General features: G+C 43.3%; 1 protein-coding gene across 3 annotated transcripts in view; it reads right to left on the reverse strand.

Annotated features, from left to right (window-relative positions):
* The window catches only part of TMOD3 (tropomodulin 3), a 74,072-nt gene that overhangs the window by 23,266 nt on the left and 36,727 nt on the right, over positions 1 to 14,079 (reverse strand). For all 3 annotated transcript variants that reach the window (XM_027768388.1, XM_006168743.3, XM_027768387.1), the window contains exons 4-5: positions 1,875 to 1,997; positions 713 to 802 (exon numbers count right to left, since the gene is read on the reverse strand). In XM_027768388.1, the coding sequence (XP_027624189.1) occupies positions 713 to 802; positions 1,875 to 1,997 (213 nt within the window). The remainder of the gene's footprint in view (positions 1 to 712; positions 803 to 1,874; positions 1,998 to 14,079) is intronic.

Here is a 14,079-nt window from a genome sequence, read left to right on the forward strand (position 1 = left end):
CCTATTTTCAGAATGTGTGGCTTTAGGCTATTTAATACTTTCCATCAGACTGAAAGGTTTACAGGCTAAACAGTTGTTTGGTTTCTTCTGAATGTGATTTTATTATGTAGTTTTCTTTGTCAAGATTTTTTTTTTTTGTAGATTTCTTGAAAATCAGTAATACTAGTAAGAAAATGTCAGCAAAAAATAAGTTTAACTAGTTTTTATACTATTTACCATTAGTATTACTTAGTGAGCTGAGAGTGGTTCCTACCACATTTGCTAATACATTCATTATAAAATATTTAGTATTCTATTTCCAGTGGCCTTCTCTGTCAATACCATCAAATTGGGATTTCAGGTTTAAGTATTACATAGAACATTTTGTTTCTAAATACTGAAGGTGATACATGAAGGAAACAAAACGTATTTAACAAGGGGACAGCCGGTGGTGTGGTGGTTAAGGCACTGGATTCCCACATGGCTGACCAGGGTTTGAGTTCCAGAAATAGCAGCTTGAAATTCCCGCATGTATGTGCACGCCTGAATTTCCAGGAGGAGAATGGAGAAGAGACTGCAGTGTGGTCATCTCGCCTAGGGGGTGATTTCTAACTTTCCCCCTCTCTCTCTCTCTCTCTCTCTCCAGCTAATGCACATGCTGCAAAAACCTGAAAACAAAAACAAAATACATTTAACAAAAGATTGGAATTCACAAAGAATTTTAAGTACTCACTTGAAAAATGTTCTTGGTCCACACCATTACTACTTCCCACTATGTTACAGAACTGTGTATTCGTTATCAAATTGTGCATACCAAGGATAGCTACAAATAGAGAAGAGGTAAGTTATTTTAAATTTCCATCTGTCTCAAACATAAAAAATTAATTTTACAACAAAATTTCTATCAATAATTTTAACATTCTCTGGATACTTTCCTATCAATTAAATAAAGATTTTATAACACAAACCTAAAAACAAAACAAAACAAAACAAAAACAAACAAAAAACCCAGAAGCAAAGTGATTAAAAATCACCTACAGTTGCTTTTTCATCAATACCCTCGGTATCTCCCCGCCCATTTCTGAATTTAGACACACAGCTGGAGCCAGTGTAACTGGAAATGGAATCTACGCTGCGCTCCACCTGGTGGCTGGGAGAGAAAACGGCAAAGCTCAGTTTCTGCTGGTCCTAGTCACAGGACCAGCTCAGCCTGTGGCACTGCATCATGACTTGTCTCCTTCCGAGGGCCTTCCCAAAGACCCGTCACGGATACGTCCCAACATGTCGCTCTCGGGGCTATTTTCTACAAGGATCACATACACCACATTCTTCTATCTAGGAAAACGGGCGTGTATTAGGGCAGATGGGAGAGATACTGGCCCAAATAAGAAATCAGCGATGAGGACAGTAACGGGGAGGTTCGGGGTGTTTGACACACGCTTTAGGAGAACTGGATTAGTGGTGATATATCGAATAGCGCCACACTGCCTGCCTTCCAGCTACCCATCTGGATCTCTTAATAAAATGGGGCAGCAGCTGACCTTGAAGACGTTTCCAGGGCTCAGGGGGGACAGTACTAGCTGAGCACCAGCTGATGATTTGTAGAAAGACTTCCAGACGTGGTGATAAGGGGAAGATATCAAATAATACAATAAATTCACATGGTGACACGGGGGAAGATATCAAATAATACAATAAATTCACTAATATAAAAACGTCACTAGTTAGAGTGAAGAAATGAAATCCTGTACATCGTATTCACCACATGAAATACAAATTCTAGATGTACTACTAATTCAGCAGCATGGAAGGCTGAGCAAGCGGCTGTGTAATACATACAGCTGTGTGCTGGTCTTACCTCGTCGCATTCACAAATGAATTGTTTTAGCACGTACCTGCGAGATCACACAATTCTGTGTCAGAAGCACTCGTCAAAGCTTCTTCCAATTCTGGATCAAGAGATACTTTTTCTTCTGTAAAAGTCTGTACAGGTTTCTGTTTGGGGATAAATATTTTCCCTGTAAAATAAAGCAGTTTGTTAATTCCACTACTACTGTTTTTAACCCATTTCCATTTCATCCTCCTAACAAGAAGCTAAAGGAAAAGGTCAAGATAATTATCAGTAAAAATTTGGTTTCATCTTCAATATGGATTTATAAGTTTCCAGGGCAATGTTTTTTGGCTGTACAAATTGGAAAGGAAAAACTCAACTGAGAAATTTTCCCATCAGTGAGACAAAAAAATACGTAGGCTCTATTTTGAAGTAATTTTGAGTCACTCTACTGAATCAATCAATAAATGATGGAAAGTGGGGCCAACAGATGGCATGGCGGTTAAGGCACTAGACTCCTACATGGCTGATTGCAGTTCAAGTTTCAGACCCGGTGGCTTGCTTTCTTACTCCCCCTCCCCCCTCTCTGGTCAAATTAAAAATAATAATAATAATAATAAATTAAATAAGATATGAATAAACAAAAACATAAAACTTTAAGAGATTAAAAAGCTCATTAATTATTATTTTTCTTTTTAGAGAGATTTTAGTTATAGGGCACATGCACTCACTGGAAAGACAGAGATAGAGAGACAGAGACAGAGAGACAGGAAGTAAGAAATCACCCCCCAGTGGAGATAGACAAGCCACAATCCCTTCTCCTCTCAGGATCTTGGGCATGCAACATATGTGCCTGGTGTGAGTTTCAAGTCACTGGGCCTGAGACCCGAATTGCAGTCAACTATGTGGGAGTCCAGGAATGCAACCATTACGCCATCTGCTGGTCCCAAATGGGACCAGCCAACTGGGGGATCACAGAGGAAAGTATGATTTTATAAATTCAAGTTCTAATTGCAAAGAAATGTCTAAATGTCCTGAATAGTATTCTAAGACTTTTGATCACTATTCCTTTAAGCCTCAACGGACACAAACAAAGTTACTTGTTCATAAGATAATTACTTGAGAAACCTAGTTTTTGTTATGTGAAAATCAGCAGGTTTATGACTATTAGTTCAAAATAAGACTTCAATATGAAGAGAGTGGAAAATGATCACAACTGTAACAGTAGTTGGCCAAATCAGATGTACTCACACCCAGTAAGGACTGGGTTACCAAGTCTGCCTCTGATTTCTCTCCAACAAGTAAAAATTCTAAGTCAAATTATCTAGAAAGGCCTATGTTTAGATTTAAAGAAACACCAATCATTCTTTTCTGTCAAGAAACTCTCAGTTATGTGCGACTAAGTGGACTTCTCCATTCTCCTTCTGGGATTTTAGGCACACATGCACATGTACCTGGCGTGATTGTCAAGTTACCAGGTCCAGGACTCCAACTGCAGTCAGCAGTAGCCCACAGCTTTAACCACCATGCCACCTGCTGGCCCCAATGGTATTTTTTCCTTAAATTGTTAACTTTTATTGGGAAAGCTGCCCAGTGGCCTCCTTTGGTCTACCTGGTCAGTAATGGGTCCCATGTTGATGCCCCAGCTCCAAGGGTGGCTAGGAAAGCAGTCATTGTGAAAGGCTGCTAAACAGTGTTTGTTCCAATACTGCAATTAAGTGACGTACTTCTGTGTGTCCCTACTTCCCTGAACACTGCAGTCTACCTACACTTACACACTGTGTATGTGCATCTGCCTTCCACAGGCTTCCCCAGGGCATGGTGTATGCTCTGTTCATCCCAACATCCTTGCCTGAACACCGTGGGAAATGCAATTTGTGGAATAAACAATCTGGTGATCAACTCCATTCCAATAGCCTCACTTTATAAGCACAATTTAAGCACATTTACATTAAAAGTTATAGAGTAGAACTGATACCAGAACACACAGGTTCCTAGTGCTTCAGTGGTTCTTTTCATAAACTGATCGCTTACAAGCAATTTCTTTAGCAGTAAACTTTACTCCGTAAACAAATGCTTATCTATCCTGTTAGTACCAAATTTTCAAGTTGTGGTGACTGACAGATCTATTACTGGTTCGCAGATAAAGGAAGTCCCTATCAGTATATTCTGATCATTCTAGAATGCCTCTGATCGCCATTTCAGGATCATTATTTTCCTGAGCTCGGTCTCATTTATACTTTCAATGGTCTATAACAGGGGTTATAAATGTTGGATTCACAGTGGATTCACCAGAAGAGCTTTAAAAAACCCTGACATCCAAGCCCTACCCCCAGAAATTCTGGTTTAATCAGTCTGCTGAGCAGCATGAGGCATCTAAATTATTCAGAAGCTCTGTATGGGAGGGCCAGCAGAGGGTCTGGTGGTTAAGGTGCTGGATTCCCACGTGGTCAACCACGACTGGAGTCCTGGACCTGGAGACTTGAAAATCACACCGGACACGTGTGTGTGCATGCCCCAAATCCTGAGAGGAGAATGTTGGAGAGGGGACTACAGTGTGGCCATCACCCCTGGGGGCTGATTTCCCTTTCCCTCTCTCCACCTTTCTCCAATGAGAGCATGTACCCTATGGCAAAAACCTAAAAAGTCTGTGAGGATTCTAGCACAGAGCAGCCAAAGGCAAGAACTACTGCATTATGATGTCCACTGACTTAAAACCATACAAGTGGGCCCGGCAGGTGATGTGGTGGCTGGGGGCCCTGGACTCCCACATGGCTGATCATGGTTCATGTCCTGGGTCTGGCAGCTTGCTTTCTTACTTTCTTTTTCCCTCTCAGTCTGTCCCTCTCTGGTCAAATTAAAATAAATAAATAAAATTAATTCTTAAAAAAAAAAAATCATAGAAGCTACTACTACAAAGCAATGGCTAAGTATGTGAGGTAATGTATGTGTTAAATAGCTTGATTTACCTGAGGTGAGAGGCCAATAGAATCTAAAACATAAAAATCTAAGATGTGTACTTTTGTAATCTTCATCCACATTCCTTAAGAGTCATTATTCATATATAAGTTAATACATAAACTTTTGCTAATGCTTACAAATGCAAATGGAACCTCAGACCCCAGGCAGAAAAAAAAAAAAAAACAGGTTAAAAAGGAACAAAATTCCCAAGGACCTACAGATATTACTCTGCAATACAGAATTTTGCTCTATTTTATGCAGCTCTGATATGGTTTGGTACTCTCCTGGCACTCCTCCTTAGGATAAGTTCTCTGTATACAGAGATTTTCGCTATAGTGGCACTCAGCCTACACTATATTGTGTTTTTCTTTCTTTCTTTTCTTTTTTTAAAGAATTATTTTATTTAACTTTATTTATTACTTATTTTAATCTGAGCAGAGAGGAACAGAGCAAGAGAGAGAAAGTAAAGGAAAGTGAGAAAGCAAGCTGCCATGTCCTAGACTCGAACTGTGGTCAATTGTGTGGGAGTCCAGCGCCCTTAACCACCACGCCACCTGCTGGCCCACTATACTGTGTTTTTAACAACACAAAAAGTAATTACATAGGGACCAGCAGATAGCGTAATGGCTATGTCGCTGGACTCCCATATAGTCAACTGAGGTTTGAGTCCTGGACCCGGTGGCTTAAACTCGTGCCAGGCGCATGTGCGTGCGTGCCCAAGATCCCAAGAGGAGAATGGAGGAGAAGGGACTGCGGTATGTGGCCCTCACCCCTGGTGGGGGCGATTTCTCACCTTCTGTCTCTTTGTCTTTCTGGTGAGTGCACATACTCTATATCAAAAACCAAAAGAAAAACATGTAATTACTTCATATTTTATACATGTTCAGTTTAACAGTAGCACACTATAAGAAATGATCAATTTTTTAAAAATTGCTAGAGAGCATGTGTACTCACTGGAGAGAGAAGGTGAGACGGTACTCCCTATGGGGGATGGTCAAGTCACTATCCCTTCTCTTCTCCTTTCAGGAATTTTGGGCCTGCCTGCATACATGCCCAGTGTTTTTTACAAACTGCTGGGTCTGGGACTCAAACTTCATAGTGAGCTATGTGTGATCCAGCCACCTAAACTCTCATGCCACTGGCAGGTAGCCCCAAACTATCTTTTTCTAAATGCCAGAGGATACATGCCTTCACTAGAGAGAGACAAAACAGAGAGAGAGTGAAGGAGAAAGCACGCCCCAATGGGGCATGGCCATGTCACAGTTTGTTCTCCACTTCTCTGTCCTATTGGGGTTTTGGCAAGTGCACACAAGTGCCTGGACACCAGGACCAAGATTCGAACCACAGCTGGCCACGTGGAATCTCATTCATTGAACCACTGGACTATAGGCTGGCCCAGAAATGACCTTTTAATGCATATATATGAAATCTAGTTATAGAACCCTGAAAGTAAACAAAGTATTTTTTAAGATAGGAAATTATTTTGTAAGTAGGCAGGACCTAAGTTTAGTATTGTAAACACAAAAATCTAAGGTTCTTCTCCAATTGATTTATAGATTTAAACAATACCTTTCAAAATCCCAGATCTTTTTTGAAAGGGATAAGATCCTAAAATTCTTATGGAAATCCAAAGGACCAGAATAGCCAAATAATATTGAACAAGAAAGGTAGAAGACTCACACCACCCAATTTCAAAATTGTAGGAACATATACAGCAGATCTAGTACTGTTTTTATCCCAAATGGCCTATTAACAAATGTATTAGTATTCCTCCATATCATGACCATCTTGATCCTGGTGGGTGTCCCCCACCCCGAGTCATGGATAATTTTTTTTTATATAAATCTCAACCTCATTCGGATAACATAATCTAACACATATAAACGAATAGGTATATGGTAAACTTAATAGATATCTTTTCTTTTTTTTTTAAAGGTTTTTGTTATAGGGCCCATACACTTGCCAGAGAGACAGAGAGACAGTGAGAGGGGAAAATGAAAATCACCCCCCACACACACACACATAGAGGGTGTATGGCCATGCTGCAATCCCTTCTCCTCCATTCTCATACCAGATTCTTCCGTTTCGAGCTGCCGAGTGTGAGACTTGAACCATGATTGGCCATGTGGGAGTCTAGCGCCTTAACCACCACACCACTTGCTGGCCTCTTAATCTCTCATGCTTATTGCCTCTAGAATTTCTGGCTTGTGAGTGTCTGTGTGTGTGTGTGTGTGTGTGTGTGTGTGTGTGAGAGAGAGAGAGAGAGAGAGAGAGTTTTCCAAAGCAAACTAGCAACCCAGGAGGGCGAAAAACCATATAGTTCCAAGTGTCTAGATCAGAGGCAAACTCAGGGAGCACAGACTGGCTAGGCATGCATGTTTTTTTACAAAGCTCTAGAGGTGCTTCTGATTCTGAGTCACCAAGGCTGTAGCCACCAACCTGTATAATAGCAATTCTGGGTTGGTCTGATTTTACATTGCCTGTCCTTGAAATATGGCCTGAAAGCCCAGATTTGTAACTTTCAATGCTTGTATTTTCTGAAATCACATAATGTCTGAGTGAGCAACTAATCATTTTTATCCCTTAATACATAGTGATTTTATATGATTTTATTTTCCTTATTTATTTAACACAGCAAAGTCCAAAACTGTAATTTAAAAATAATTGAAATTATAATTCTTTACATTGTGGGACCAGCAGTTAGTGTAGTGGCTATGTCCCTGGACTCCCATGTAGTTTACTGCAGTTCAAGTCTTGGACCCGGTGGCTTAAACTCACGCCGGGCGTGTGTGCGTGCATGCCCAAGATCCCAAGAGGAGAATGGAGGAGAAGGGATTGTGGAGTGGCCACCACCCCTGGGGGGTGATTTCTTGCTTTCTGTTTCTCTGTCTCTCTGGGGAGTGTATGCACCCTTGTAGCAAAGAAATCCTCTCAAAAGAAAAAAAAATTTACATTGTAACAAAATATTAAAATATACAATGACTGGATCAGAAGAACATCTCTCAGGCAAGCATGAAATCATTCACCCCCAACCCCAAATGAAACAAAACCAAATAAAAACATGACTCTTTTTTGCTAAGACTGTTAAAATAGTTTGGTAATGTTTCTACGGCTACAAAATGGCAGCTAAGGAAACAGAAGAAAGCAAGATAAGAATGTATGTAACAGTACTTTAAATAGATGGCATTTATCCAAACCAGTGTTTGTGCCAAGGAGGGAAAAGTAATATCCTGCCAAATCCCTGTTATTGTCACAAAATCAGTAAGAGAGCCTGTGAACTGCATTAACAATTTGACTGCCAGGAACTCTTCACTAGTCCACCTCGTCTGCTCTGATACCGAGACAGCCAAAACAAATGCTAAGAATTATCTTAGTCATAGTGCCTATCCTTGCTGAATATATAAAAATATAAAAACAAGAAACAGAGATAACTTTTAGTTATTTCATTCCCACAGAGTTGAAAGGATCTAGTTAATTTTACTGCTTATAGACTGCTTTGTTCCAGGAAAGATTTCAGGCCACGATGCCATTTTAATCACCAAGGAGCTTTGGGATATATATTTAAATCAACATACATACACACATTTATTTATTTATTGCCAGTGGGCACGTGAGCCATCAGAGAGAAAGAGAGAGAGGTGGGAAGGAAGCACTACCCAATGGGGTGTGGTTCCGCCACAATCCTTTTTCCTCCCTTCCGTCAGGACTCGGGGCACACATGCATACACACATATGGACAGCTGGTATGTTTGCAAGCCACTAGGGTCGGGACTTGAACCATGGTCAGCCATGTGGGATCCAGCTCCCTATGTGCAGGGCTTAACTGCTGCAATAAGCAGCCAGCCCTGGGAAGTATCTTTCAGTAGGAAGCAGATAAACCTTAAACCAGTCAAACCTAACAACAAGGGGCAGATCCTGGAAAGGCATTTTGCTTTGACCCAATGACAATACGCTGCCCAGTACCGCACTATGGTCACCAGTACATGCTTATTCACTCGGCAAATGTTAAGAGGGTTCGTGTATACTGACTAACGAGCTAGGACACACCACGAGAGAGCCTTCACTTCGTGGAGCTCATACCCTGGCTGGGGAAACGGGGCATTTAGTATCTTATCACGGAGACTTCTACTTCTACCAAGATGTGGTGACAGGGACAGGAATTTACCCACATACCCCGAACAACCCCCAAATGGACAACATCTGTGAAACGATGGTTTCCAAGACATTTCCCTGAGAGACAGACAAGAGGGAGCCCTATGATTACCCAGCTAACTGCCCGGAGAACTCCAAGCTGGTGACCAGAGCAAAGGTTCAGAAAGACCAACGTGGCTAGTGTCCACAGGCCAGAAGACAAGAGAAGAGAGAATGACGAGAGAGAGCCCACCATGTGGGATCCAGCTCCCTATGTGCAGGGCTTAACTGCTGCAATAAGCAGCCAGCCCTGGGAAGTATCTTTCAGTAGGAAGCAGATAAACCTTAAACCAGTCAAACCTAACAACAAGGGGCAGATCCTGGAAAGGCATTTTGCTTTGACCCAATGACAATACGCTGCCCAGTACCGCACTATGGTCACCAGTACATGCTTATTCACTCGGCAAATGTTAAGAGGGTTCGTGTATACTGACTAACGAGCTAGGACACACCACGAGAGAGCCTTCACTTCGTGGAGCTCATACCCTGGCTGGGGAAACGGGGCATTTAGTATCTTATCACGGAGACTTCTACTTCTACCAAGATGTGGTGACAGGGACAGGAATTTACCCACATACCCCGAACAACCCCCAAATGGACAACATCTGTGAAACGATGGTTTCCAAGACATTTCCCTGAGAGACAGACAAGAGGGAGCCCTATGATTACCCAGCTAACTGCCCGGAGAACTCCAAGCTGGTGACCAGAGCAAAGGTTCAGAAAGACCAACGTGGCTAGTGTCCACAGGCCAGAAGACAAGAGAAGAGAGAATGACGAGAGAGAGCCCACCAGGTGTGCAGAGGACCCTCAGGACTCAGCAGAGCACTGGGAGGAAACTACCTTGAGCCAAGGAGAATCGTCTGCAGGATTACAGGCAATGATGCGAGGCCGGGAGGAGAACCCATTCCCATCAGCCAGATGGGAAAACCTCAGCATGCATGGGGCCCTGTGAGTAGGCAACTCAGAAGCACTTGGCCTCAGGCTGTGCAGTGGAGGCACGGTGGTGATGCAATGATCCACAGTACTGAAGCCACACAGGACGGTCACAGTTCCTGTCCCACGGTCCCAGCATAAACAGGGCAGGCAAGCACCAGTGATCCTGGCTGGCTGAGGCTAGGGGGTAGACTATGGATGAAGATCCTATTGGGGGTGTCTCTCTAGCTCACATAAAAGAAATAAATAAATAAACTTAAAAAAAAAGAAAAGAAAGAAAAGAGTCGCCTCATTAATAAGGAAATAACTGGTCCTAGGCTAGGCTCTAGTCCCACCTAGGAAATCTTAAAAATAAGACCCTAAAAAAACTGTTTCCAAGTAATTTAATGGGAGTTCCAGAATGACACTCAAAAATATTTGTAGAGATAAGAATATATTCAGCACCCAAAAGTTAAATGTTCTGGGATCTAATAAAACAAACAAACAAAATACAGAGTGTGCTGGGCTAGCCTGGGGGCCTAATGTTTAAGGGAGCCAGACCTTACATAGCCAACTGCAGATTAAACCCCAGTCCAGTGGTTTGAAAAATAGGCCAGGCATGTGTGCATGTGTCCGAACTCCTGACAGAAGAGAGAAATGGGGTGCAGCATGGCCATGATCACTGAGGGGGTGTTTTCCCCCCGCCCTCATGTTCTCTGGTGCACACAGAAGGGACTGCAGCATGGCCATGCTCACTGAGGGGGTGCTTCCCCCCGCCCTCACGTTCTCTGGTGCACACACATGCCCTCTGGCCAAAATAATGAAATAAAATAAACAGCATGTAAGAAAACAGAAATCCAAAAGGAGGAGAAAAAATAAATAACTGATTTAGCAATAACAGATTTTTTACATTAGTAACAAGAGCATTAAAACCGTTACTATAATTATATTCTACATGTTCAAAAAGTTAAGTAGAAACATGTTAGATTGTAAAAAAGAAGAAAAACCAAACAAAGAACACATGGGACAAACAGGAAAGATATACCACGATAACACCAATCAAAAGAAACCAAGGTTGGGAACCAGCAGTTAGCGTAATGGCTATGTCGCTGGACTCCCACGTAGTCGACCACGGTTTGAGTCCCAGACCCGGTGGCTTAAAACACGCTGGGGGCGTGTGCGTGCGTGCCCAAGATCCTGAGAGGAGAGTGGAGGAGAGGGGATTGTGGTGTGGCCATCCCCCTTGGGGGGTGATTTCTTGCTTTCTGTCTCTATATGTCTCTCTGTCTCTCTGTCAAGTGCACGTGCCCTATAGCAAAAACCTCTCCAAAAAAGAAAAAGAAAGCAAGGTTGGCTCAGTTCATATCAGACAAAGCAAGTTTTATAGCTAAGAATGTTACCAGTGACAGAGAGAGTCATTTCACATGAGCAAACTGGACGATTTATTAAGAAGACATAACAATTCTAGAAAACCCTACTATCAGAGCCTCACCTTACATGATTCGGAAACAGTTAAAGACAGTATGCTACAGTACATAGACTGTATGCAAAACTGCTGGCAGGAGAGACCACTCGCAGTGGGTAGTTATCCAGGGAGGGTTTCTCATAAAAGTCTCAACAGGAGTGGTCAACTCTTACCCCAGGAGAACCAGGTGACAGGAGCGGCTAACTCTTACCCCCAGGAGGACCAGGTGACAGGAGCGACTAACTCTTACCCCCCAGGAGGACCAGATGACAGGAGTGGCTAACTCTTACCCCAGGAGGACCAGGTGACAGGAGTAGCTAACTCTTACCCCCAGGAGGACCAGGTGACAGGAGTGGCTAACTCTTACCCCCAGGAGGACCAGGTGACAGAAGCGACTAACTCTTACCCCCCAGGAGGACCAGGTGACAAGAGTGGCTAACTCTTACCCCTAGGAGGACCAGGTGACAGGAGTGGCTAACTCTTACCCCTAGGAGGACCAGGTGACAGGAGCGGTTAACTCTTACCCCAGGAGGACCAGGTGACAGGAGTGGCTAACTCCTGGCCCCTAGGCGTACCAGGTGAATCAGTCAAAGAACCCCGAGCGAGCAGCCGCAAAGGAAACGCCAGCATCTGCAGGACCAATTTAAGCAGCCCACAGCAAAGGTCAGCTTCGTGAGTCTTCAGGAGACCCCCCTTCAGAAGTACACCAACAAGGGGCACTGAAGACTCACAAAACATCACTACAAAAATAAGAGCCCGCTTTTACTCGAAACCAGTGATCCACCAGCAGTTACATAACCCTGTTGATTTGGGCAAGTCATAACCATGATCATTCTGGCTTACGAAGAGATCAGGCCTGTGTCTGTTCCTGAGAACTCACAGTCAGCAAGGTGCAGGAACCCGAATTTAGGCACACAGTGATGGTGAGGATAAGCCCTTTGGAAAGCTAAGATTAATTGTGAGTAAGTAAGTGTCCGTGTAGTCCTAGTTTAAAACAATCTGGTTAAATCTACCTTTAAAAACATACAGGGTGTGGCATGTGTGTCTTTTGGGAAGGAACCCAAGGGCATTCCATTCTCAGGGTGGAGAGGAGAAAAACAACAACTAAAAAGCAAAGACGGCTCTACCCCAAGAGCCAACAGAACAGGAGTGTTCTGCAAGGAAGGGAGGAGCCGTTCTGGGTGCAGCGGCTCCTGGGATCCGAGGGCACGCCTCAGGGTAGCGTGGGGCGCAGCCAGGGCTCTGCTCCATCTGGGGAATCAGGGACCTCGGGAAAAATCTCAGCCAGGTAAGGTGAGGTGTCCTATTAGCAATGGAGGAAGAACTGCAGCGAAGCGAGGCAAAATGAGAGGCAGTCAGAAATAACAAGGACTAGGGCAAATTATCTAACCAAGTGACTAACTGATGGCAAGGCTCGACGTCTTCTCTGTCTCTGAGGCAAAAGGAAAATAACACCAGCTACATAGTCAACACTCAGCATTTTCGCCAGTCTCAAGACTGAGAACGAGCTGGAGGAATGCACGCCTTCCTCCTTGCCTTGGTCTATGCCCCAGTTACATACGCTGCAAAATTTCAAGGAGAAAGAGTTAGAAAGCTATACCTCTCCAACAGTTTAACATCGCAACTTCAAGTGAAAGGAACATGTATCAAAGTTGTTATTGTTTTACTTCACATTTAGTTTCTGGGCCAGCCCAATAATGTGTTGGTTAATGGAGCTGGATCCCACATGGCCAACCATGGTTCAAATCCCAACCACAGTGGCTTGGAAACATTTTGGGTGTCTGTGTGTGAGTGCCCCAAATTTCAACAGAGTGAAGAAATGGAGGACAAGGGATTGTGATGTGACCACACTTCCTTGGGAGTTGCTTTCTCCTTTGTCTCTGGCAAGCACATGTGCCCTATGACAATTAAAAATAATAAAGTTTCTTTCTTTCTTTTTTTTGAAAGAGATTTTTGCTATATGGCACGTGCACTCGCCAGAAAGACCGAGACAGAAAGTGAGAAATCATCCCCCAGGGGGGATGGCCATGCCGCAATCCCTTCTCCTCCATTCTCCTCTTGGGATCTTGGGCATGCACATACATGCACCTGGCATGAGTTTAAGCCTCTGGGTCTGGGACTCGAACCGCAGCTGACTACATGGGATTCTAACGACATAGCCATTACGCCAACTGCTGGTTTCCCCCCCAAAAATAGTTTCTTAACATTTAGAACATAGTAAACTCATAAGAAAGACATTTCCATTCATCTTAGTCAAAATACTTGATACCATACCTAATTCCTACTATCACCAGCTTATTAAATTTAGATGAATTTGTGACCAGCAGTTGGCGTAATGGCTATGTCACTGGACTCCCAAGTAGTCAACCACGGTTCGAGTTCCCGACCTGGTGGTTTAAACTCACGCCAGGTGAGTGTGCATGCATGCCCAAGACCCCAAGAGGAGAATGGAGGAGAAGGGATTGTGGTGTGGCCATCCCCCCTGGGGGGTGATTTCTCGTTTTCTGTCTCTCTGTCTTTCTGGTGAGCACAGTGCCCTATAGCAAAAAACTCTCAAAAAAAAAATTAGATGAATTTAACAGATATATATTGAGGGTAAATAATGAGCTTAAAAACAATCTTTAAATATATTTTGTCAGGGCCAGCAGGTGGCATGGTATTCAAGGTGCTAGACTCCCAAATAGTTGACCACAGTTTGAGTCCTGGACCCGGAGGCTTGTTCTCTCTCTCTCTCACATGT

This window comes from Tupaia chinensis, unplaced genomic scaffold (assembly GCF_000334495.1).
Source record: "Tupaia chinensis unplaced genomic scaffold, TupChi_1.0 Scaffold146140_1, whole genome shotgun sequence".
In the NCBI taxonomy this organism is placed as follows: Eukaryota; Metazoa; Chordata; class Mammalia; order Scandentia; family Tupaiidae; genus Tupaia; species Tupaia belangeri.